The sequence below is a fragment of the Xenopus tropicalis genome, chromosome 9 (assembly GCF_000004195.4).
Source record: "Xenopus tropicalis strain Nigerian chromosome 9, UCB_Xtro_10.0, whole genome shotgun sequence".
Lineage (NCBI taxonomy): Eukaryota > Metazoa > Chordata > Amphibia > Anura > Pipidae > Xenopus > Xenopus tropicalis.
In genome coordinates, this window is record NC_030685.2 from 64,300,675 (window position 1) to 64,328,153 (window position 27,479).

Below are 27,479 nucleotides of genomic sequence, written 5' to 3' on the forward strand. Positions count from 1 at the left end.
CATCAGGAGTCTAGCACTTATCAATCAGCACTGAAATCTGTGACGTCATAAACCATAGGGCATTTGTTAATAGCAGTGACTTTTGTGTCTGGCCTGATTCACTAAGGATGATTTCCTGTCTCGGCGCTACAGGCTCTTGTTATTTATGGTAAAGGAGCAACAAGAGGAAGTGTCCTTTTTAAAAAAAAAAAACCAAAACAAAACATTTCCAGTTAAAACATTTAGGTAATGCTGAAGCTGTTTGTTACCTAGCTGCTCTAAATTGGATTCTTGCCAAATCTCTGTAGCCCCACTGAAAGGAATGGTGTTATTTTGTTATAGCTGACAAGTTTAAAAAAATCTCAAATGACTGACGGACGTGAAGTATTAGTCACGGTCTGGCCCATGTCTACTTAATGGTGCAATGTTAAAAACATGACAGGCAGTCGAGTCAAATGAGTCAAATATTTACACTTAGCCCTGCATTCCTTCACCCGCCATACACTAAGTGACAAAGCAGTGGCTAAAGTTAAAAGCAATTTTATTTAAAAAGATATTAATGGGCTAGAGACAATTCTAAGACAAAAGACACTTTTGTGCTTCAAAGTGAAGAAAGTGTAGAAATCATGTTCATGCAAGAAGACCAATCAGTATGCAGTTTAGACTGGGCACAGTAATCCCACTGGTTTACAATCTATCCAGGCAGATAATTTGGCTTCATCATAAAGCTTTGTTCTTTAACATACTGTATGTGGGTAGGGTCCAACCTGGAAGTGACCAAGGGCCAACCCTCTTCCATTAAATGTTAAATATAACTTGGGTCAACCTTAACTAAATCAAGACCTTATCTATGTCTCATTTTGTGCCCTGCTTTTCCCCTGCGGTGCTGGCCACCATATGGGTACCCAGACTATAGCAGGAGGACTGATACAACCTTTTTAATAGGGGCCTGAGCAAATGTTGGACTGCAATGGGGGGACCAAACCCCAATAATTGTTATGACCATTGGCTTTGGACATTTTCTATTCCATCGTTTACTGAATGAGGGTAAGTGACTGCCTAATGGTCTCCCACAAGGCACAAAGGCCATTTACACCCTGACTAGCCCCTGTGGCTAGCTTTGGGTTGCTTCTGATTTTCAGCTATGATTAGCGCTGTGCAAAGGTAGCCCCTGTGCCTCACTATGGACCTTTTTCAATTGGAAATGCTCCAGAAAGAATTGGTCCTAGATCTGCTATCAAAACACTGCACCAAAGGTTTAGGGTGTGGGGGTTACACATGGTGCTATAGGTTACAGGTCAGATGAGTTACAAGCTTGGGGCTCATTCATAAAAACTGGGCAAATTTGCACTTGGGCAGTAACCCATGGAAACCAGATGTTTGCTTCCATTGTTCTGACTGCAGCTGGCTGAATAAACCTAATCACTGATTGGTTGCTATCAGGAACTGCACAGGTGCAAGTTTGCCCAGTGTTTATAATTGACCCCCTGTCAGCCAAATGATTAGCGCTCAACACAGAAGGGTAAAAATTGGCAGATCTTTGATGAGCTAAGTAAATTAAACTCACACAAAGACTTAGGGAATATTTTAGAAATCCATTGCTGCCATTGGTTTAGTGTTATCGATATCACTTTAATTACACGAACATTCCTTGATTTATGCCCTGCTTCCACTCACACAAGAAGGGTATATACCCCAGGAAGCCCCGAAAATAACAAACCCTTTACTTTTCCATCCAGAATGACAGCATCCCTGCTAGAGGACACAGACATGATTCAGTTGTGCACAGGCCAGCAGCCCTCGAGCCACAAGCTGTAAAAAATCTTACAGGGGTCTGTAATAAAGGGGAACTAAACTCTCCACTCCAAGACATTTTTTATCTCTCTTTTTTTTATAAAGGGGTTGTTCACCATTAAATTAAATTTTAGTATGATGTAGCTAAACAATTTACAACTGGTATATCTAGTATACGTAAATCTAAAGTACTTGCTAAGTAATCATTGAAAATGTTTCACTACTCATCCGAGCAGCTTGTTCAGTTCAACTGCCTGGTATGGGAAGTCCTCAGCATATGAACTCTTCCACTAATCCAATCAATCACAAAATCTTCATAGTCAATCTACAATTGGTCTTCATTTTTTTATTATTTGTGGATTTTGAATTATTTAGCTTTATATAGAGCAACTTTCCAGTTTGGAAATGCAACAGTATATGGTTACTTGGGTCCTTATTACCCTAGCAACCAGGTTATGGTTTAAATGAGAATATAAATAGGAGTTGGTCTGAATAGAAAGATAAGTCTTAAAAAGTAACAATAACATTTAAATTGTAGCCTCACTGAGCAATATTTTTTGACTGCCAGGGTCAGAGACCCCCATTTGAAAACTGGAAAGTGTCAGAAGAGGAAGGCAAATAATTTAAAAACTATATTAATAAAAAATAAAGACCTATTAAAAATTTGCTAAGAACTGGCCATTCTAAAACATACTTAAAGTTAACTTAAAGGACATGCAAACCCTACAATTAATTTTCTACCATGTATATAAGTTTGACTCCTCACCCCCGCCCAAATGGCATCATTTGGACTGCATATATCCCCCTCCGTTTGAAAGCTGCAAATGCCAGCTTTCACCCGGAGGCCATTTTTCCTGTGACTAATAATGGAGATAAATATCACCAGTGATGTTGCCTGTAGCAACCAATTAGGTCTTTGCTTTGAATTCTAACTTGCAGGGGACTGTTCAAATCTTATTGCTGATTGGTTGCTATGGGCAACATCACCAGAGATCAGAGATATTTATCTCCAATCTTAGTAAACACACCCCATAATCAGTTACATTTAAATCTGTAAACAGCATACACTCACAAAGACCCTTATTCATTGTAAATGTGAACATTTATAGGCAGAAAATAGGCAACGTAACATACTGTAACTGTGCCACCTTCAACAGACACCCCTGCACCAGTAATAAAATCACAAAACTTTACTTTTTCATGATGTGGCATATTGCGAGTACAGGCATTTACTCTCTTATCCAGAAAGCTGTAAAATGCAGCAAGTCCTGTTTAATGGAATCATTTGAAGTGTTTTGGTAGCCTCAAAAGATACTGTTTTAAATTATATAAATATATTGGAAAACATTGTTATCCAGAAAACCCCACCTCCATATATTCCAGATAACAGATCTTATGCTGTGTCCTTGTCATCTAACAGGAACATGTTCTGGCACAGTGGGAGGGCTGTTAATATGTTGAAATGTAAAAGTCTCTTTATTAAAAGTATATGGCAGAAATGTTTTCCTTTTAAAGAGCGTTAACATTTTCAAACAGTCTAATGGTACAGTATGTTTAGCACAAGGAGTATTGACTGCACTAATAGCTCCTTAATTTGCACAGGGAATAACAGTTTTATAGGAAAATGCCCTCAAAAAGGAATTCCCGGAAAGTGGTTTCCCTTCCACTTCCTTGCCCCTTATCTACTCATTGCCTGGAATTTATTGTGCACAGGAACAATGTATCCCTGTCTTATGAACTAAGTAAGAAGAATGACAATTAACAGGTACTACTGAGTTTTAGGATCAGTGTGTTACTGAGACGAGGTCAGACATCAAATGGGAAGTCTGAAAGATCTCACTGGGTGACATGTGCCGTGGATGCAGTTCTGGTCTCATGAGCTTGGACAGGGCTTTAAAGGAGACATATCCTATAAAAATTAAGAATATACCAGTGAAGTATACTCCTCCAGATATATAAGGATTGTGGTTAAAAAAAGTTGTGTTTCAGACTGATTTATTGAGAAATTCCACCAAAACTCCACTAGTCCCGCCCATCAGTTCAACTTCCTGCTGGCTGAATTCTCTGGATGAGCTGGGGAGCCGGCGGCCCTCCGTACACTGCACTATAAGATAGGACCCAATCAGCAGCTAGGCTGACCTGATAGGGAACTGAAGCCTGTCTTTGCTTGTGTGAGTGCAGGGCTGTGATTGGCTCTCCCCCTTCTACTGTGCTTCTGGCAGGGACCATTAGGACACACCCACTCTCCATTTCAAACTCGGACAGAGAAGTGATAGGATCTATAGGGAGCTCCAATAAAGGGGCCATTTTTACAGATAGGATTAATTTTTTGCACAAAGTGAAACCATCACCTTATATTATTCATGATTGCCTACAAAATTAGGGTTTTCCCATTTATCCTATATGTCCCTTTTAATACTGATTCAGTTGTTGACCCGGGCGCAGATGACTGGATAAGCCTAATGTAACTACTTGGTGACCTTATAGATCTACCCATATGTGACCAGCTTGAGATCATATTTAAAGCCCAGAGCAGAGGTTTATAGGTGAAAAACAGTGACTGATGAATGCAAAATTAATGGTCACCTTATGCACACTGCTTACTCTCTGTCTGCTACAGACCTATCGGGAAGAACTCCCTGCCAACAAAAACTTCCCGTTTATATAAATTGAGTGTTCAAAGAGATTCCTGCCTCATAGAACCTTCCGCCATAGGTACTTTCCAATGCATATAATGGGAGGTGGCTTTGGAGGAGATGTTGGTGTTGACTAATAGGATTCTCCCTTAGAACACTGTAAAAGCCAAAATGCCTATGAGCCTATAAGCTTTACTCAAGAACGCACAGATGTGGATATTTTGGGGGTTTCAGTGATTATTAAAAGTATTGGTGTTAAATAAGCTAAATCAAATAGTAAAGAAATATGAGGAATTTAGAAGAAAAATCCGTGCAGCAGTTTATCATGTCACATTTATGAGCTGCCAGGTTCTGACAGGGAGCAGCTAGTGGAGTGGAAAGATACCACCACTTATCTATTAATGAACAGAATAATTTATAAGCTGGTAAATTCTCCTGCCACACAACAAGATATGCAGACAGAACTGGGTTTTGGAAAATGATAAAATGAAACTATTCTTATTCTTTAATGTGATGCAAAGACCTACTGGCTGTGTGTGCTGGGAAAGTTTGTCATTGTCTGAAGGTCGGTGCTTCGTTTGTACTTCCCTAAAGAAGTGCTCTGTGGGAAAGTGGGTCAGACATTTGCCCGTCACACCGTGGAATAACTGGACAGCGTACTAACGTTTTACATTAGCCAAGGGCTTTATTATGCAGCCCCTGAACCCAAACAAGAATGTCTGTAGGGAAAGGGTGGCAATATGCATAAATTGTACTTTACAATGAAACAGATATGAATTTTATTGATTTAAAAGAAGAGGCAGAATGTACTGCCAATACTTGCCCTATTTATAGTGCTGGTGCGGGGCATGACTGTATATAAGCCTTGATCAAAAACCAATGCAAAAATGTCCCTGGAATAATTGTGAACATCAGTGTAACTTGCCAATTTAATGGGGGGGCCCAAATGCCAAGCCCTAACGCACATAAACCACATATACACCATACAGGCACTCCAGAGGGTCACCCCAATATAAGATTTGGAAAAGTAGAGAAAATGAAAGAAAATGAATAAGGCATCAGCTTAGCCATATGCATTTGTGCTGTACTTAGCTTTGGGTCATATCATAGCACTTGCCTATGCATAAGTACTTAGTACAGCTTGAAAAGCGTAAGGCTGTCCAAATACCCAAATAGGGTTGCCTACTGTCCATTTGTAAAAAAGACAGTCCAGTATTTACACTTGCTTTAGGTTTAAAACTGCCCATCTTGTTCAAATGAGTTCTAAAACCTGGACAAATCTCTGCCAGACTTACCTGGAACTATGTCCTTCTCTACATGATGAACCCACAGCTTTCCAACTTCCAAACTATAAATAGCTATGACCCGGATAGATTCCTTCTTGTTGAAGGCCTAGCCAGTCAGTCAAGAATGGACTGGGTAATTACTATTTATGAGGGAGATTGACATCAAGAACCAGAAAGAAGAACCATTTTTAACCCTATTTTAAAGGGATCCTCTGCCCAAAACTTCAAAACTTTCTTGGGTCAGACTTCTAAACAATGAAGCTAAATCCACCTACTACATAAGGTCTAAAAGAAACCTGGCTTCTGCTACATGGTCTATGAAAAAAAAAAAATAACATATCATATATAATGAAGGCAGACCTGTCCCCAACAGGCTTATAAAATCATAGAGTATTGTATCAGCAATTTGGTCACAAAAAGGATTACATTATGGCTTGGTCTCTGCTGAGCTGAACTTTTAGAGACTATGATCCCAGTTACCTCACTCACATTCTGCTACGGGAGTGCATAAATGATTTGCTAACGTTCAGATAAAGCTATCTTGCACTTAACAGAATGACTAATGCGGTATGAAAAGAATGCCCATGGTTTCTACACTATAACATTGCTCTAAGGAGTTTAGGTTCTGTAAGGTTAAACCATTAGCATCATTATAATCAGTCACAAATGTGTTTTAAGTGCAATAAAATGTGTCTTGTGAGAGAAAAACATGCTTGAAATTACTAATTAATTACACATTAAAACATGTCCAGGTAATTAAGGGAACATGATTAGTAGGACTGGAACAAAAGCATCTGGATTTATACAATCTTAGCACGTTTGCACAATGTTTTTTTTAGCAGGGAGACTACAAAGCCTGAGGTTTGTATTTACGGCGCATCTTGGTCATGTCCTGTTATGCCCCAACCAAACTACATTACACTCCTGGCCACACCCAAAATGATGCAGGTTCATTTAAGGACTTTTCAAAGAAAGAAAGGGAAGAAAGGGAACATTAATTAGGGTGAAAATTATAGGGACCAAGAGATTGGGTTGTTATTGTGGGTTGCCAAGTAAAAGTAGGGTGAAACAGGGTGACACCTGAAAAAATCCATGCGAGTTGGCAATTCTGATGGCATATCTATAGAAGAATCACAGCTTCCTGTTCCTCCAAAAAGACACACCCACAATGTCATAACAGTACTGGCATGGCCATCTTTTTAAACCACATCAACAGTGTGATTAACAGATATGTAGCTATGTACATGCACTTACACATAATGTTACTATTGGTTGCTTAGATGTTGAATTGCTTACCCTTTTTTCTGATATCCCATCTTCTCCTGGACATTCTTTTTCTACGTGTGCCTCCCGCAGGGCTGGCATTTGCTTTTTGTGTGCCGGCTCTCTGTTTAGAGTCGTGTACCCTATATGTTCGTAAATGGGATTTATAGTCATCTTGGCAATATATTCCGCCGCCTTGGTCTCAATGTAGAGGGTAATCAAGCCATCCGTCACCAAGTCGTGGATGGACTCAAACCTTTTCTCTCCGACAAAATGTTTCCCATCGTAGTAGAGCCTAAAGTTTCTGGTCTGGTTCCCAAATCTGCCTCGGAAAAAGAGGAAAGGGCATGTTTGAGGGAGAGGAGAAACAAGATCTTTTCTGTAAGCAGAAATAATGTAAAAAACGTGCTATATGGTTGGCGAGAGCAGCCTAGCAACAGACAAAGCAAAAGCACAAGAAATGATTTATTTTACTTGTTTAAGGCACGGCACTACATTGGTGGAAATACCGGGGCGTAAAAATCTCCAGTTCGTTTGATATTTTCATTGCCACGACTGTCTTTTCACTGTCAATAATCCCACACAGACAATAAACTCCTCTCGTGCAGTTCATCAATAGAGAGATGTGGTACGGAGCGGCCATGCATCTCTGGGGCAGAACAGGAAGGGGCTATTCAGGGTTCTGCTGGCTACAGTGCCAGCAATTACTGCACAGCAACAAATGGACAGAACAGTACAACTTCCAAGTATTCTGTATGTCTGGCTGCTGTCCAAGCACAAACCCTTTGGCGTTTCACAAAAGACCCTCTGTGGGCTGTCTGCTGTAAAAAGGACATTTTGAAGACCCTCTCCTAATGCAATGAATTCACAGCCTTTATCCCTTTTACAGCCATTGTTTTTCCTCTGACCTTTCTAAAAATGGCAACTTGGAATGCAAAGCGATTATACTGAACAGTTATATAACATGGAAAAACATATTTGGGTGGTTATATTTAGCTACTAACTGCCGCTAGCTAATTGGGCCAATCTGCATTAAGGGCACAAAGCGTAGATCCGCTTCTCTCAACCCTGCGTTTTTCCACGAGGCTGAGAGCTAATCCGTTTTCCTATGCTGCCCGTGTGGCTGCACTGAAAACTAGGGATACATCGAGTCCACTATTTTGGGATTCGGCCGAACATGAGAGATTCTGCTGAAAGGTCAGGCATTAGAAGTGGTCAAGCAAGCGGATTTGAGTGAGGACTGCCTGACACATGCTCTTCAAAACACATCTATCTATCATCTGGGAATTATTAATGAAAATCTTGCTAAATGTTTTTGGTGGGACATCCACATCCACAAATTTCTATGTTTTTCCAAAAATCCAAGAAGGCCTAGTCTATCCCCCAGGAGCTTCACCTGTGGCAAACATTTGTTTTATCTCTTTCCCTTGGGCACATTTGTTGGACAAGGTCCATTTAGTACATGGTCAAATGTACATAGCTTATGGCACCGAAGTTTACTTGTCCAGTTTTTAAGTCTTAAGGCCCCCATACACAGGCCAATAGAAGCTGCCGATATCGGTCCCTTGGACCGACTCGGCAGCTTATCTGCCCTTGTAGGGGCAGAAACGAGCGGGCTGGCCGACCGATATCTGGCCTGAAATTGGCCAGATATCGATCGGCCAGGTTAAAAGATTCTCGCCAAGCAAGCGGATCTTACCGTGTATGGGGACCTTTAGGGTGAAGACACACGGAGCTACTAGTAGCAGCTACTTGTCACAGCTACAGAAATAGACAATGCTGATCATTTACTGATAACTGTCTCTACGTGTGTTTTAGCAGAGGCAATTCTCAGTATAGTCTATGGCAGGGTATTTTCTGGACATTAGTAGCCGTAAAAAAGTAGCTCATACTAGTTGCCCCATGCGTCTTCACTCTTAGGGCAGTGGCAGACTGCGGGAGACTAATCTCCCCGCAATGCCATCCCACCGGCAGAAGTGTAAATTGCCAGTGGGATGGCATACGCGTCGTTATGATTTCGCTGCCTTGAGAGGAAACTTCAGGCGACTTTGGGAAATCGTAGCAACGCGTATGTCAATTTACATTCTTGCCGGTGGGATGGCATTGCGGGGAAATGAGTCACACGCGGCAACAAAGATTTGTCACGGGGCAACTAATCTCCCTGTCTGCCACTGCCCTTACAGGAAAAAATCAAACTGCTAGTACCCATTTGGCTGAGGCACAAACAAATTGCACATCTAGAAAGTCTCTGGGGAGTTTTTCCTGTTTGGGTTGTGTAGATGTGTAGGGAAAGGTAATGTGATTGTAATAGAAAAGTGGGTGTAAATAGGACATTACATGCTAATTTTACCCATCTTTTAAATTATGCGTTTTCTAATTATTTAACAAAAATTTAACAAATGTCACCATCCCTTTGACATTACAAGTTAAATGGCAATAATACATCATTTTTAAGCAGGATTTGCATACCCTATATTTTTAAAGGGGAACTTGGCCTTCCGAATCAAAATGTGTTAAACAGCCCCACACAACGCAGAAATCCCTTATAAACCGATCACTGTAATCTGTTCCTTCAAAAAGTATGAATAAATATCATTTTTATATACTGAAATCCAGCTGCAAAACAGTTCTTCTCTTTCTGCATCACTTAAAATCTTGGCAGAGGAGGAGGGAATAAAACACTGATCTTATAAATTGTAACAACTCCCCCAAAGCTTACAGATAGCATGTAGGAACTACGTAACCCACAATGCATTGCAGTGTAATGTTCCTTTCCTTATCATGTGTTGCAAGGAATTGTAGGATTGGGAGGATGCAGACTGAAGGCAGTCTGAGGACAGATGACTAACTGTTCCAAACCATATTATTATGTTAAAAATCATGAAAAGGCTGCAATTTTTTACCTGATGTATATTGAAAAGTTGCATAAAATTATGTTTACTTTTCAAAAAGCTTAAGATGTGTTTGGGTGGAGTTCCCTTTTAATGAAACATATTTAAATAGGTTATTCTCCACAGGGAGCCTCATCTTTATTTGTACTTCATACGAATGGGAACTGCTTTTCTTGCTCTTTTGAGCTAACCTTGTTGGAGGACTTTGATGACAAGCTGTCCTCTACTGACTGCAATGTTATTAACCAGAGAACAGTATTTGCTTGGCTTTAGAAACTGGTGACCCTTTTGAACAAAGTGGGGCTAATTTACTACCATCAATATTAAATTGCACTACAGCAGTAACCACAGGTCACTTATCATATCTATGCTTTCATTTTCTAACTTGCACTAGAATGATCGAAGCTAATTGCTGATCGGTTGCTACTGGTAATTCCACTAGCAACTTTTAGGGCTCTGGCACACGGGGAGATTAGTCGCCCGCGACAAATCTCCCTTGTCACGGGCGAGATGGCACACAGATGGCACACGGGGGAGATTAGTAGTTCTCAATGCAAGTATCTCTTAACCACATCCTCATCCTTGCTTTCCCCTAATTCGCCAAAACTAGCAGCTTTTCTGGCCACTGGGCTCATGGGATTACATTCAACTGTTATTATTGCATACCTGTACACAGAAGGCAGATGGAAAGGCTGGAAAGACACCATATGCATTCTGTAAAACCAATGGCTAAAGATACCATATATAGCATGGTGGTGCAATGGTTAGCACTGCTGCCTTGCAGCTTTGGGGTCCTGGGTTCAATTCCAGCCAGGGAAATACCTACAGATATGGGGATTCTCTATGTCTTCCCTGTGCCTGTTTGACAAAGTAGTGTGCCCCCCCTTAACTGACCATACTATGTGTGAATGTGGTAGGGACCTTAAATTACAAGCTCCATTGGTGCAGGCAGGAGAATGCAGAATATGTTGGTACTATATAAAAATAAGAGAAAGAATAAGAGAAAAAAATAAGAGAACACCCGTCCCCCTACTTTTAAGTGGACTGTAAATTTCAACTGTGCTCCTACTAATACAAGGCACAGGTTTGGGACCAGAATGCTCAGGACCTGTGATTTTCCAGATAAGGAAACTTTCTTTAATTTGGATCACCATACCTTTAGTCTGCTAAAAAATCATTTAAACCTTACAGAATAGGATTCAATAAATAAAAGGATTATTTTGCCTCCAATATGGATTACGTATATTTTAGTCAAGATCAAGTACAAGGCACTGTTTTATTATTACAAAGAAAAATGAAATACTTTTTCATTTATTTGCTTTTAACTGTCTGTTGGAGATAGCCTTTGTGTCTTTACTTCAGTTGCAGATTTTTGCCTCCCTGTGTGGTGCAAGAAATTAAAATAAAATATTTTTGGCACAAGACCTACTATATAGCTTGATACTCAGCCATAGGATTCTAACAGTTAACAAGAGACGGACCATATTTGTACGCTAACCAGTATCCAGATATAATTTCCTTTCCCAATGCCACAAATGAATTTTCCACCAGATCAGATGCTCTTTTGTTTTGGCAGCAACTAGCCTATGAGCTAGCAAGCAGACAGCCCACTATCAATTCCATATTTACAACATATCCGCAGCAGAGTCACATGAGGGTCAGGGGAAACAGATGGGCCACTGTGTAAGGGGTAAGGCTTCTTATCTGGAAGTCAGAGAGTTAAGCAAGAACTAACTCCAAATCAGTAGAGTGTGTCAGGGCCCTTATCACTGTCTAATAGAAGTAATTAGGCTTACAAACGTGGTGCCATAATGTGAGCAAGCGTGCAGCTATGCTTAAGGGCAGAGGGCAAGGAACTACCAGACTCTCTCAGCAATCCCACCAGTACAAATAGATGATTGAGGCACCCTGAGTAAGAGCAATGACAGAGAGGGGGGTAAATCCTACCCCAATCGCAGCCACTAACCCCCATGCAAAATATACAAGTTGCATTTAGCATTTGGGATTAGTTGCCGTGACTAGGTTTTAAAAACTGCGGTGACTAATCGTGCTATCTGTCTTCACCCTGAGTTTATTAAAGGAAAACTAAACCCCCAAACAAAGGTCTCTATAAAAATATATTGCATAAACAAGCTCATATGTAAAACCCTGCTTCATCTGAATAAACAATTTTCTTAAAAATATACTTTAGCAATATGAGCTCCTAAATAGAAAATTGCCATTTTAAGAATTAGGGGATCCTCCTGGGATCATAGGATTCACAGTGCACACAAACAAGCCAAGGCACACATACATGCTAGGCCCCATCAGCCAATTAATGATTTTTGAGGGAGCACCCAGCCCATCACTAAATGGTGGATCAAGGGAAAGGATGTAAAAGGGCAATATTTACTGATGTATATATTCCAGTTTGGTGAGATTCTTTAATTGGTCAATTAACATAACATAAACTGTTGGTTAAAGGAGAACTATACCCCCGGGCGCAAAAAGCACCCTTAACTATCATTGGCTAGACCCCCCTCACCTCTCCCTTATTGCATAGTTTTCAAGTTTACAATCTGTCACTATCGCTAAAAACTAGCTAAAATTTACAGAGAAGTACAGCAGCTTTCCTGCTACCTCCAACTGCGCATGCGCAAGCAGGTTAGGTGTCGGCGGTGAGACCTGAAGAGGCTTTAGTCGGTAAGAAGATGTTGGAGACGTACGCAGCTGTGCTACCCTGCATTTTTAGCTAGCGGTTAGCGATAGAGACAGAGTGTAAACTTAAAAACGATGCGATAAGGGAGAGGTGAGGGGGGGTCTAGCCAATGATAGTTAAAGGAGAAGGAAAGGCTAATAAAGAGTTAATCTCAAGCTGCAGGCATACCTTCAGTTATCTCAATAGTGCCCTTAAGTCTCCCCATACTTCACCCGTTCAGAAGATCAGAAGCCAAACAGGAAAAAAAAACGCTGAGCTGGGTAGAGAAGATTCCCATAATGCAACGCTCCTTCAAGACTTGGCGACTTGTTACTGTAGGCGGCGCATGCACACACGGCAGGAGCGTCCGGTTGCCATGGCGACGCAGCGTCGCTGAACTCTGTAACAAGCAGGTGGGGGAAGCGGGGGGGCAGGTGCTGCGAGCGGCGGAGGGTTTGTGGCAGGAGCGGGGGGGTTTGTGGAGCTTGGGGGGGGGTTGTGGAGCTTGGGGGGGTTTGTGGCAGGAGCGGGGAGCTGCAGAATCTTTGTGACAGGAGCGGGGAGCAGAGGGGGGGCTGGCTTGTGCTTTTCAGCCCATACAGACATGCTGGACAAGATGGCGGCGCCGTTCACTAAAACAAGTATGTAAGTTCTAGTATGTGTATCTCTGTAAATCTTTCATTAGGCAAGCCAGGAATATAGCATTTTTACACAGCAATAGTAGTACTATTTAATAGATTTTGACTTTCCTTCTCCTTTAAGGGTGCTTTTTGAGCCCGGGGATATAGTTCTCCTTTAAGTATTCATTCTGGGGGTATAGTTTTCTTTAATTAAGACCATGGGCTGGGAAGGTACCATATGAGAGGCTACACATGTATAGTCAGCTTTATATTGTTTATTCGTAGAAACAGAAGGAAGTTAAAGAGCTTTTCTCAGCTGCCAACACACCGGTGGACAAATTGCATTAGCAGGAGCATAAACTGATATTCATGGTACAAATATATCACTTAGGGTTGTCTCGCCAACATAGATATACTGTACCCAAAACAGTAGTATTTTATTTATGGCAAGTTTAAATTTATACACAAGTTGCAAATGAATAAAAAATGATGCTTTCCATTAGCCTGGGGTATTTGTTACCACATTTAGTAACTTCAAGCCTACTAAAATGGGCAATATCAATACATATGTATATCCTTTTGATGGCATAATGAGGTAACTGTAGTATCAATGACAACAGTCTCAACAATATCCCACCCCAACATTCCTCTTCCTATAGTGAGAGCCAAAATCTAGCAGTAATCACCCTTTTTAGAATTCAGTCCCTGTAAGTAAATATCTTTTCTGGGCGATGAAGCACTAACAAAATGAACATAATGCAGAGCCGGCAAATGTCTGAACATTACCAAGCCTTTATCTTTGTCGCAGTATAGCCTGTAAGAAACCATGGTAACCTAAGAAATCTCAAACAATTATCATTTTATAAGCACAGAGAACAGAAGGTACTGTAACATTAAAAGGCGACACAGGCACTTCAGTACAGCAAGTGTACGCCAACAGGAGGAGGCCCTGCCTCAACACTTACCCAACCTTAGTTATCCGAGACTGAGCTGGACTGCCAAACCACAATATTGGGGGTCATTTATAAAGACTGGGCAAATGTGCACCTAGGCTCAATGTGACCAATCAGATCATTGCATTCAGTGTATAATCTGCAGGTGGCTGGAAAAATCTAACCACTGATTGTTGCTATGGGTTACTGCCCCACAGGTATTGGAAGCATTCTCCTGGAATCCACTGCTTCAAAGGCCAAAAATAGCCCCAAAGCTTAAAATAGCCTAATCCTGTGACTGCACCCAGATCCACTGCATAGGCCTGGGTAAAGGCACACAGAATGGATTTTGACACCGGAATGCATACTTTGATGTTTCACTGCCAAAATCGTCTGGGCTCAGTCACAAGTTTAGTCTGATTCAAGCGTAGGGGCTAAAGTTGGCCATACACTACAACAGTGCTGTCCAACTGGCGGCCCGCGGGCCCCCCTCTGTGTGGCCCCCCACCTGTCTGGCTGCTTTGATGGCTTACTCTTGTGTAAGCTTTAAATGGTATCAGTACTGTGATTAACTGCCCCCCCTGCATGGTTATCACCTCAGATTCAGGCTGCAATCAGGCTGTATTGTTTAAATATGTAATTCCCTGTGTTGTTCACACCTTTTAATCTCTGCATTGTTCACCCCCTGCAGTGTTCACACCTCAGGCTCAGGCTGTAATCACCCCCATTGTTCCCCTGTTCACACCTCAGGAGCAGTAGAAACCCACAAATACACCCTGCACACTACAAAAAGGACATATACTGAGGTGGTACTGCAATTAAAAAGTTTTTTAATATATAGTTATTGTGCAGACTGTTGGAGCAGTGCCAGCATTGTGTCACTGTAGGCTGCCTGTGTGCCATACACACAGGCATCATAGGGCAAGCAGAGTATGGCACACACAGGCAGGGTAGGGAAGGCAGAGTATGGCACACACAGGCAGAGTATGGCACACACAGGCCAAGTATGGCACACACAGGCCAAGTATGGCACAAACCAGCCAAGAATGGCAAACACAGTGAAAGTATGGCACATGCAGGCAGGGTAGGGAAGGCAGAGTATGGCACACACAGGCAGGGTAGGGAAGGCAGAGTATGGCACACACAGGCCAAGTATGGCACAAACCAGCCAAGAATGGCAAACACAGTGAAAGTATGGCACACACAGGCAGGGTAGGGAAGGCAGAGTATGGCACACACAGGCAGGGTAGGGAAGGCAGAGTATGGCACACACAGGCAGGGTAGGGAAGGCAGAGTATGGCACACACAGGCAGGGTAGGGAAGGCAGAGTATGGCATACACAGGTAGGGTAGGGAAGGCAGAGTATGGCACACACAGGCAGGGTTGGGCAGGCAGAGTATGGCAGGTTTTTGCTGTACTACAACCATTAATATGGGTATGGCCATGTGATAACATGGGTGTGGTTTCAAGTAGGTGCGGTTTCAAAAAGGGGAGTGGTCAAAACTGGCTTCCATTATCGGCCCTCCACCACGTTGGTCGGAAAAATTCCGGCCCTCGGTACAACAGAAGTTGGACAGCACTGCACTACAAGATGCACTTGTTTGGCAATGATAAGATTTTGGCAGTTATTTGTCCACCCGAGGTAGGCCCTCGGGCCAAACAATTTGAATTACAGCAGCGTAAACTGGACCCGTCAGAGTGAGGACCACATCAATGAGCCAATGTGGTCCCCAATTCACAGGGAAACATGCCCAATTGGCATCTGGACAATTTTAGGGGGTCACCATACACGGGTAGAGAAGCTACTGAATTGGCCTGAAGGACTCTAATCGACAGTGAAATCTGCCCGTGTATGGTCACCTTTATTTTGAGCATGTGCTTATCATCAGGCTGAGAATCAGATCTTTGTGGCAATAATATAAACCCGACCAAAGTGCTTCCATTAGATACAGCTATAATCTATAGCAGTACATAAAATATCATACTTTACAAATGATGCATCCAAATGTGCAGCCTAGATGCATTTTCTTGTGTTACTGGCCCTTTAAATTCACTGGAGACAAATAGAGCCCACGTCTTTACATCATAATCCCTGGAGATACTTGAAATCTGCTACCATTTTTAATACATAAAAAATATGTTTATTTTTTTTAACCCCCACTCTGTATTCAAACTGACATCAGTGCTGTGTTTCTTGCTGGCCAACAGTTCTACCATATGATATGGCTTTAATCACAGCCCAGATGGATATTTAAGGCAAGAAGCAGGAGATATGGGCAATTTGTGAGTCACGGCTTGAATGAGTAAAATAATGATAACATGCTGGGGGAGTTGCTCTGCCTTCTGTGGGAATCTTCTGCGCATTCATCAGAGGGATTTTCTTTCTCAAAATGTCCAACAAATTGGGCCATGTAGAAAAGGCACATGTAATTAAGCAATTTTAACTTTGCAAAGATGTGATTATCTCTAATTCGCTTTGCCTACTTTCACAACAACCAGGCAGTCATTTTGAGATAAACACTAGTTAAGGCTGAGCAAGAGAGGGGCCATGACGTGAATTGGAACACAAACATATATTTACAGAAATCTCATTTTGCCCTGCAGAGCTAGACTCCAGTTACTTGCACAAATGATGGCAATAGTAAATTACATGCAGGGCTAATTTGGGCTGACAAAAGACAACGGCTCATCAAGTTCAATCTTTTAAAAGGGATTTAAGCCTTTACATTAAGTTATATTTGGAACTATGTTAAATGGTTATATGTAATTTGGCCACACATGTGTTGGGTCACATCAACCCCCAGGCCAATGATCGAGCCTAAAGGAAGCAATACATTAAAAGATCCACTTGTATGGCGAGGTTGCCACATAAGCGGATATTTTATAATATGCCCACCTTGGGGTAGGTGATATTGCATTAAAATCACACACAAACATGATGTACGCTGTTGGGGCGAGGACCACAAACAATGAGCTCCACTCCCTGACGGGATTTTTAAACTTGTCCAATCAACATCTTACAATTTTTGGACAGATATCGGTCGGGAAGGCCTGTCTGAGGGCCCCATAAACAGGCCAGTAAGCTGCCAACTTGGTCCATTAGCAGTTTTATGGGCCCAAATATGGCTACCTTAAGCAGTCCCATCAATTCGGTCCTATTTTGATGGGATTTACTGACCTGCCCAATTTGCAGCTAGCTAGCTGTCAGACAGGCAGTTGAAAGTTCCCTCACAAGGCCAGCTAAGGCGACTTGGCATTTCTCCACTAACAAAGAAAATGCTGACCCGTTGCCTTCCGCCCTGAGATACCTACCATACTATTTATTATGCCGTGTTAAAAATGGCAACAAAATTTACCACACATCGCCAGGTTTCAGGTAAAAAGTATTGTGTTAAATCTGGCATTTGGACTTTCTGCAAAATTTGTTTTACGTAGCATAATAAATAGGCCCCTATGTGTAGACTGACAGGCATAAGCTGTGCATTTCAGTGAACACTGATGTCAGTGTGGAAGGCAGTAGATTGTTGTTTTTAGACCTCAGCCTTTCTTTAATCACTCTTTCCAGCCATACAACTGTCAGTGACCCCAGCAACCAAATAACAAACCTACTATGAGGCTTAAATTCCACTTTTTTTTTTTTTTTTTAAATTCACTTTTAAGTTTAATTTTAAAAAATGTATATTCAGCTTTTTTTCAGCTCTCACTCTCTCTGTATAACTATAAACTGTATCTTTATAGAGACTGGAACATACCCTTGCAATAGGGGTTTCGAAATTACTAAAAAAACAGCAGTTTGTTTGTCTATGCTGCTTTTTGCATTTTTTGTCTGTTTTCACAGATTTGTGTGTGTGCTGCATGGAGACAGCAGTTGATATCCAGTTGCCCCCATGGTAGCAGAGTCATAACAAAATGTAGGGGTTCAGTTATATTTATCTGCCCAAAATGGGGCAATATAAAGTATACTGAGCATATAGCATGGCCCATCAGTCTTTAAGCTGGTTGACTACAACTTGCTGCAGTCCATAAATACTAATATAGTTAGAAATGGGAATTCCAGTAAACCGAGTTTACTCGCCAAGCGAGCGGATCTGCTCGTGTATGGCCACCTTTACTCTAAAGGTGGCCATACACGAGTAGATCCGCTCGCTTGGCGACGGAGCATTTAGGTAAAAAAAAAAATAATCCGATCGTTTGGCCCTGGGGCCAAACGATCGGATTATGTGGGCGGCAATGTGGTAGTCGGATCGGGGACCGCATCAACGAGCCGATGCGGTCCCGACCGGATTTTCTAACCTGGCCGATCGAGATCTGGCCAATTTCAGGCCAGATATCGGTCGGCCAGGCCGCTCTGCTCTCCCCATACACGGGCCGATTAGCTGCCGAATCGGTCCAAGGGACCGATATCGGCAGCTATAGTCGGCCCGTGTATGGGGACCTTAAGATTTGAGAATGCCTATGTGCTTTTCTTGATTCTCCTAGTACCTCAGCATGAAGTTCTAATAAACATAGTTTAACAACTGCTATTGTAAGAAGGTATAAGGTTTTTCCTTCATAGGGCATGCCTCAAGGATTGATGCACATTTTTGTTCCAGTTCTGACCTTTTGCTACCTAATGGGAGAGGCTCAGAAAATCAATAATAAACTCTGTATTCTGTGCTTATTAAACAATCACTTATCACCAGAAAGACATACTGCCTCACTCATCCACCCTGAAGGGAGCACAACATAGACTTACAATCAATATAAAACACTGTAAGAGCAAATGACAGATCATTTAAGGAAGAGAACAAGCCATTGCAGAGAGTCTACAAATGACACATTTTTGTGCAAGCAATAAGGCACTTTCAGAGCAAGACTGCAATGGTTAAGCAGCAGCCTGGACTCAACTGTTTGGAGGGTTTATCTCCCACACATGGCAATTGCTCACCTCATTTTTAGGGCTCTGGCACACGGGGAGATTAGGCGCCCGCGACAAATCTCCCCTCTCAAGGCAACTTCTGCGATTTCACTGAAATTGCACCACCGCGTATGCCATCCCACCGGCGATTTACATTTTCGCCGGTGGGATGGCATTTCGGGGAGATTAGTCACCCACGAACAGGGAGATTTGTCGCGGGCGACTAATCTCCCCGTGTGCCAGAGCCCTAAACCTACTACTCACCTGAGTGCCAAAGTGTATGTTCCAGGCTGCCTCTGACTCTCACGAATGAGGTAACTTCCTTCTGCTCCGCTTAACAATTGGTCTGTTTCCTCTCTTGAAATCATACCAAAAAATCTATAACATCAAATGAAGAGCAATTAGTATCTGATAATGATTTATGTTGATTTAATTTCAATATGGCTATCTCAACAACATTCTAATGATTTAAGCCTTTTTGGTGAAATGTAAATGCAATCTAGGTCTGTTTAAGAGCAACTGTCTCTTATAGTTTCCAAACCAATTGATATCTAGTATATAAGGCGTGCTGGTCTTGTCTATGCTAAAGGAACAGTAACACGAAAAAGTGAAAGTGAATCATAGTAATAAAAATATAATGCGCTGCAGTGCTGCATTGGTAAAAGTTGTGCGTATGCTTCCAAAAGACTACTTTAGTTTTTATGAACAAAGCTGCTGTGTAGCCACAGGGGTAGCTATTTAAATGAAATAGTACTAAGTGCCACAGGTTACATAAAAGATGACAAGCTCTGTTAAACATCATTGTATTCTACAGAACGTTTCTATTATCTGCTATATAACCTGTGCATTTTCACATTTTCTAGCTCAAATGGCTGTCCCTGTGGCTATACAGCAGCTTATTTATACAAACTATAGTAGTATTTGTGAAGCAAAACAAAACTTTTATGTGCAGGGCAACAATATATTACATTTGAATTGGTTTAAAACAATTTCCTTTTTTGGTGTTACTGGTGTACCGATAAAGTGCTTACTGCACAAATATATCTCCTCTAATCAATGTCTACAGGTCTCAGTATCCTGAATTCAGGGGACCAGGAAATACAGTTCTTCAAAATCCTTAAGCAAGTGGGCTAATACAATGTTGTAATTGCTGGCCTGCTTTATATACTTAGGAGATTGATGTGGCTTTTGTGCAAAAATTAGTTGTTGCCAGAGTAGGAGCTTTTGTCCTGTTGCCCCATGAGTGATGAAGAATACCCTCTTTTCAATGAAATGCAAAGCATAGGGAATTCTAGTAAGGAAACCTAGTTTTGCCTTTGATTTATATGGAATACTGTATAGCTCAAGGCTCGCCCTCTGAGTTCTAAAGCATAACCAGGGAGTAGTGTGGATGTATAGGCAAACAGCATAATGTAATAAAACTCATACATTTACATCAGGTCTAGTAACCCATAACAACCAATCATATGTTGCTTACAAATAAATGCTACCTGATGATTGCTTGCTATGGGTCACTATTCCTAGAGCAAACGTTGTGACTTCCTCAATGTGTGTTAGCGGGTACAAAGGAAAACACTTCTCAGAACTTGTGAGAAAACTGTGAAAAGGTATTAAAGAGCGAATAGACAAAGGAAGGAGCAAAAGAAGACATAGTGAGTGACAGATGGGGAAGGAGGAAAGAGTGAGGTATGAGGAGAGAAATGAAGGAAATAAAGAGCATGAAAGAGGAAGTGATAGAAAAAAGAGAAAACAGGATATGACTAGAGAAGGGAAGAGGAAGGCAAAGGACTAAAATAGGGGTGGGGAATTCTCGTAACCTAGGGTTTTCAGGATAAGGGATCTTTCCTTAATTTGGATCAGCATACTTTAAAGTCTACTAACAAATCATTTAAACGTTAAATAAACCCAATAGGATTGTTTTGACTCCAATAAGGATTCATTTATTATGTGAATTATTTGATTATATTGGAGTCCATGGTAAATGGCCTTCCTGTAATTCTGGATAATGGGTTTCCGGACAATGGATCCCATACCTGTTTCCATAGTTTTTAATGTGTTTCTGTAATAATAATAATAATGCCATCTGATAACATTGGTTTCATAGTAAAGGGCATAACTCCTACTGAATAGACTATTACTTACTCTCTTCCGTAGTACTTTGGTCTGTTAAACACCTAAAGACAAAAAAAAAAAATAATCATAATGTGGCGTTGGTAGTAGGGCTAAGACATTTACTTCATTTACTTCAACATTTACTTTTTTTCATTTAGCTTTTTCCATTGCCTACATTTTGTTTCCCAACTTATTGGGCTAAAATAAACAGGCTAAAAACCCATGACATTAAACAATGCCATTGTTCCTATCTATCTATTGCGTGGTTGGCCCCAGAATAAAAATAGATCCCCTGTCGGACATTAATATTACAGTACATGGCAGAATGAGTAAGAGGAATCTGCTAGTGAGGAATGAAGTGGAAATGTCCCCAAATCCCCATTGTTACCAAAGATATTGTTATCTCTTCACATTCTTTTTATAGTGACTGGAAGTGAAACCAAAATATATCACAGCTGAAAACATACTGTCTGGAGTCTGGAAATTCTCTCAGCGCTCTATAAAAAAGCAGTATATAGTCAGCATTTATGTAGCGAATTGATTTTGTTACAGGTATAGCTCTATTATCCAGAATTCTTGGGACCTGGGGTTTTCTGAATAAGGGATGTTTCCATAATTTGGATATTCATACCATAAGTCTTAAGTCTCAGTAAAGAGATAGTCGACCTTCAAGTTAACCTGAGATGGCTAATTCTTAGCGAGTTTTCAGTTGGTCCTTATTTTTATCTTTTATAGTTTTTTTAATGATTTGCTGGCTTCTCCTGACTTTCAAATGGGGGTTACTGACCCTCGCTGCCCATAATTTTATTGCTATTGTAATTTTTTATTACTTACCTTTTTATTCAAGCCATCTCCTATTCTAGTCTCAAATTTAAACCACTCCCAGGTTGCTAGAGTAATCTGGACCCTAGCACCCAGATATCTGCTGAAATGCCAAACTGGGGCATGGCTGAACAAAAAGTTGAATAACTCAAAGGCCACCAATATTAATAAACGAAGACTATTTGCAAATTGTGTCCGAATATCACGCTCTACAGAATAGAAGTATTTAATTCAAACTTAAGGAACCTCTTTAAATAAAACCATTACGATTGTTTTGGCACCAACATGGTTCCATGTACCTTATAATTCTAATTAAAGAAGACAAAGTACAGGTACCATCAAGAGATTGTTTCTTACTACAACTTTTAAAACAAAGCTATACAAATGACCAAGCTGAGCAGAAGGCTACCATATCCAGTATAAATCAGGTCGGTAGGCAGAACAAAGAACACCACAGACGTTTATTACTTTGTCCTGCCTAGACTAAAGATGTGCATACACGCGAAACCTCGTTTTCATACGATATTTGGTGCATTTATGGCAACCCGGTGAGGCAACCGATATCGATCGACTCGACGATCGGGGGGGGGTGTTAAAAGATTTTGATCGGGCGCCATTGAAGGGGCCTGAGCAAAATCTGCCTTCAGAGCTGAATCGACAGAAGGATGTTGAAATCCTATTGTTTCTACCTCCATATCTGACGATTCATCCCTGTATGACCGATCAAAAATCGACAAACTATTCCAACAAACCGTAAGGGGCAGATTTATCAAAATGTGAGTTTAGAACTTAATACATAAAAACTCACCCACATTCATTCCTATGGGATTTTTATAAACATATTTAGCAAATAGTGAACTCTAACTTTCACACACTGATAAATACACTTCTAAAAATGCCATAGGAGTGAGTTTTTATGTATTAAGCTCACATTTTGTCAAATGTGCCCCTAAGAGAAATCACTTATCCTGGAGATCAAACAGTGGCTAAAAGAGGCCCAGCAGGCTAAATAACAAGTGCTATTTTTATAATACTATGGGACCTGTTATCCAGAATGCTTGGGACCCAGACAAGGGATCTTTCCGTAATTTGGATCTCCATATTGCAAGTCTACTAAAAAATCATTTAAATATGAATTAAACCCAATAGGATTGTTTTGCCCCAATAAGAATTAATTATATCTTAGTTGGGATCAAGTACAAGCTACTGTTTTATTATTACAGAGAAAAAGGAAATTATTTTAAAAAAAATGTGAATTATTGTATTATAAAGGAGTGTATGGGAGATAGCATTTCCATGATTCAGAGCTTTCTGGATCACGGGTTTCCACATAACGGATCCCATAGTGAAAATGTCCCATTAAGTGTCTTTTAAAAGCACAAATCCATTAAGTTCTGCATTGTATGTAAGTATCTTTAGAGCACCAGTTATGTACAAAGCACTCTACAGAGATCAAAACTACATAAATAGAAACAGCAACAGAAAACATCACAATATCATCTCAAATTCCTTATAGCTGAACTGGCTAAATGTCTATTGTGCATGTACAAATAGAAATGTCTTTTCTCATTTAATGGGTTGCTTATATTCCCTGTGAACTGGCTCTGCAGTACTCCTACTCCCTGGCTTTCTGCATCACCAAGCAACAAAAATCACAGATCCATCAAGTAAAAAGGGTTCTGGATAAATTATCTGCGCTGAAACATTTAGCCGGAAGGAAGACAATGCAACAGATTTGCAGATACAAATTGGAATTTTTAGACAAGCGAAGACACATGTACAGTTACACAAGTGCAGGATTCGTTTTTTATGTGACATCCTTACCTGTAACAGGGCTGTATGTGCACTCACAACTTAACCATACTCTGGGAAATCACGTCATCTATCTAATTAATCTAACTAAGGAAACGGTTACCCAGAATGCCCAGGACCTGAGGTTTTCCAGATAAGGGATCTTTCTGTAATTAGTATCTCCATACTTAAGTCTACTAAAAAATTATTTTAACTTTAAATAAATCCAATAGGATTGTTTTGTCTCCAATAAGGATTAATTTTATCTTAGTTGGGATCAAATACAAGTATGGGATCCCTTATCCGGAAACCCATTATCCAGAAAGTTCCAAACTATGGAAAGGCCATCTCCCATAGACTCCATTATAAACAAATAATTCTAATTTTTAAAAATAATTTCCTTTTTCTCTGTAAAGCTCTATAAGGGAGTAACTAAAACCCTCAATTTTAGACGTGCAGACTTTGCCAGTATAAGGGCATCTCTGCAATGTGTCAACTGGGAAAGGCTTTTCATGGGGTTAGACACAGAAGGAAAATGGAACATCTTTAAAACATTGCTTTGCAAGTATACACAACAGTATATTCCCCTTGTAAGCAAGGAGAGGCATCGCAAAGCAAAACCTTTATGGCTGAATAAAAGTGTTATTGTCGAGGTTGGTAAGAAAAAACGTGCTTTTAGGGCATTCAAGTTAGCTGGGACAGCAGGGGCTTTCATCAGGTACAAGGAAGCAAATAAAGCATGCAAAAAAGCTCTCAGGCAAGCTAAAATAGAGATGGAAAGGGATATTGCAGCTAGGAGTAAAAAGAATCCAAAATTATTTTTTAATTATGTGAATAGTAAAAAAATGAAGCAAGAAGGGGTGGCAACTTTATCATCACGGGGGGGTAAGTTGGTTGATGAGAACGGGGAAAAAGCTGAAATTTTGAACTCTTATTTTTCATTTGTCTATACATCTGAGGAGCCAGCTAATGAAGGCTTCCCTTGTAATATGCCCAGTTCTAGTAATTTAGCTACTGACGCATGGGTCACTCGGGAGGAAATTCAAAAGAGACTTGAACATGTTAAGGTAAACAAAGGTCCAGGGCCGGATGGGATTCATCCCAGGGTATTAAATGAGCTGAGCGCTGTGATTGCCAAGCCTCTTCACTTAATTTTTCAGGATTCATTGAGGTCTGGCATGGTGCCGAGAGACTGGCGGATTGCTAATGTGGTGCCATTATTTAAAAAGGGATCCCGTTCTCAGCCTGAAAACTATAGGCCTGTTAGTCTGACATCAGTAGTAGGAAAACTTTTGGAAGGGGTAATAAGGGATAGGGTACTTGAATACATTGCAGTTCACAATACTATTAGTTTGTGCCAGCATGGTTTTATGCGTAACAGATCTTGCCAGACTAATTTAGTCGCCTTTTATGAGGAGGTGAGTAGGAACCTTGATGCTGGAATGGCAGTTGATGTCATCTACTTGGACTTTGCTAAAGCGTTTGATACAGTACCTCACAGAAGGTTAATGATCAAATTAAGGAATATTGGCCTAGAACATAATATTTGTAATTGGATAGAGAACTGGCTGAAGGATAGAGTACAAAGAGTGGTTGTAAATGGAACATTTTCTAATTGGACCAGTGTGGTTAGTGGAGTACCGCAGGGGTCAGTCCTTGGGCCTTTGCTTTTTAACTTGTTTATTAATGACCTGGAGGTGGGCATAGACAGTACTGTTTCTATTTTTGCTGATGACACTAAATTGTGCAAAACTATAAGTTCCATGCAGGATGCTGCCGCTTTGCAGAGCGATTTGACAAAATTAGAAAACTGGGCAGCAAACTGGAAAATGAGGTTCAATATTGACAAGTGCAAAGTTATGCACTTTGGTAGAAATAATATAAACGCAAACTATCTACTGAATGGTAGTGTGTTGGGGGTATCCTTAATGGAGAAGGATCTAGGGGTTTTTGTTGATAACAAGTTGTCTAATTCCAGGCAGTGTCATTCTGTGGCTACTAAAGCAAATAAAGTGCTGTCTTGTATAAAAAAGGGCATTGACTCAAGGGATGAGAACATAATTTTGCCCCTTTATAGGTCCCTGGTAAGGCCTCACCTTGAGTATGCAGTGCAGTTTTGGGCTCCAGTCCTTAAGAGGGATATTAATGAGCTGGAGAAAGTGCAGAGACGTGCAACTAAACTGGTTAAGGGGATGGAAGATTTAAACTATGAGGTTAGACTGTCGAGGTTGAGGTTGTTTTCTCTGGAAAAGAGGCGCTTGCGAGGGGACATGATTACTCTGTACAAGTACATTAGAGGGGATTATAGGCAGTTGGGGGATGTTCTTTTTTCCCATAAAAACAATCAACGCACCAGAGGCCACCCCTTTAGATTAGAGGAACGGAGCTTCCATTTGAAGCAGCGTAGGGGGTTTTTCACGGTGAGGGCAGTGAGGTTATGGAATGCCCTTCCTAGTGATGTGGTAATAGCAGATTCTGTTAATGCCTTTAAGAGGGGCCTGGATGAGTTCTTGATCAATCAGAATATCCAAGGCTATTGTGATACTAATATCTACAGTTAGTACTAGTGGTTGTATTTATAGTTTATGTATGTGAGTGTATAGATTGGTAGGTGTGGGTTAGGTGTGCTGGGTTTACTTGGATGGGTTGAACTTGATGGACACTGGTCTTTTTTCAACCCTATGTAACTATGTAATAATAAAACTGAACCTTGTACTTGATCCCAACTAAGATATAATTACCCCTTATTGGGGGCAGAACAATCCTATTGGGTTTATTCAATATTTAAATGATTTTTAGTAGACTTAAATTATGGAGATCCAAATTATGGAAAGATCTCCTATCCAGAAAACCCCAGGTCCCGAGCATTCTGGATAACAGGTCCCATACCTGTTCAAGGTACTGTTTTATTATTAAGGAGAAAAAAGAATTTCTGTTTTAACATTCTGGATTATTTGATTTAAATGGAGTCTATGGGAGATGACCTTTCTGTAATTCAGAGCTTTCTGGATAACGGGTCCAGTACCTGTATCCTTCTGAGACAGGTAATATTTTGTTTTACTGGCATTTATTTTATAAAATACAGTTTATGAGCTCACATATACCATACAGGTATTGGATTTTATCTGTGAGTAAAGGGGTTGTTCACCTTTGGTTTAACATTTTGTATAATGTAGAAAGTAATATTCTTTGCAATTGGTGTTCATTTTTATTATTACTTATGTTTTTTGTATTATTTTACTTTTTGTTTAGCAGCTCTCAATTTTGGAATTTCAGCAGCAGTTATATAGGGGTCAAAGACCCCCCCAATTAAAAGTCTGAAAAAGGTGGCAAATTATTTAAAAAACTATAAAAAGGCCAACTAAAAGCCCACAACAAAATTTGGGCCCCCTGGATGACGTACAGAAATATTTCACTACACTTATAAGATCAACCTGGAAAAGATACCTTCTAAAGGCATACTGACACACTAAAAGACAAGACCTGATTATCTACCTACAAGACAAAAGCTCGACAAACATATACCCACACAAACTCTTCCCCTAAGTTTACTGGTTACTCTCCCATTTTATTTTATTTTATTACTTAAGCTTATTCTTTTATCCTGAACTTCTCTCTCCTCTTTCATTCCCTCCCTCTACCCCCCCTCCCTTTTCCCTATGTTTATGACTACTTTATAAACCTGCCTGGCACCCCGGGATAACCCAAAAGGTGCTCCTCTGTATACCTTACTTCTAATCTCAAAATAAAAACATTTAAATAAAAAAAAAAAACTATAA

The 27,479-nt window shown here is 40.6% G+C and overlaps 1 protein-coding gene across 1 annotated transcript in view; it reads right to left on the reverse strand.

The window, feature by feature from the left end:
- Positions 1–27,479, reverse strand: part of chn1 (chimerin 1) — a 66,718-nt gene that overhangs the window by 22,680 nt on the left and 16,559 nt on the right. Inside the window, exons 4-6 of the mRNA XM_012969930.3 lie at positions 21,118–21,149; positions 19,240–19,353; positions 6,992–7,280 (exon numbers count right to left, since the gene is read on the reverse strand). Coding sequence (XP_012825384.1) covers positions 6,992–7,280; positions 19,240–19,353; positions 21,118–21,149 — 435 coding nt within the window. The remainder of the gene's footprint in view (positions 1–6,991; positions 7,281–19,239; positions 19,354–21,117; positions 21,150–27,479) is intronic.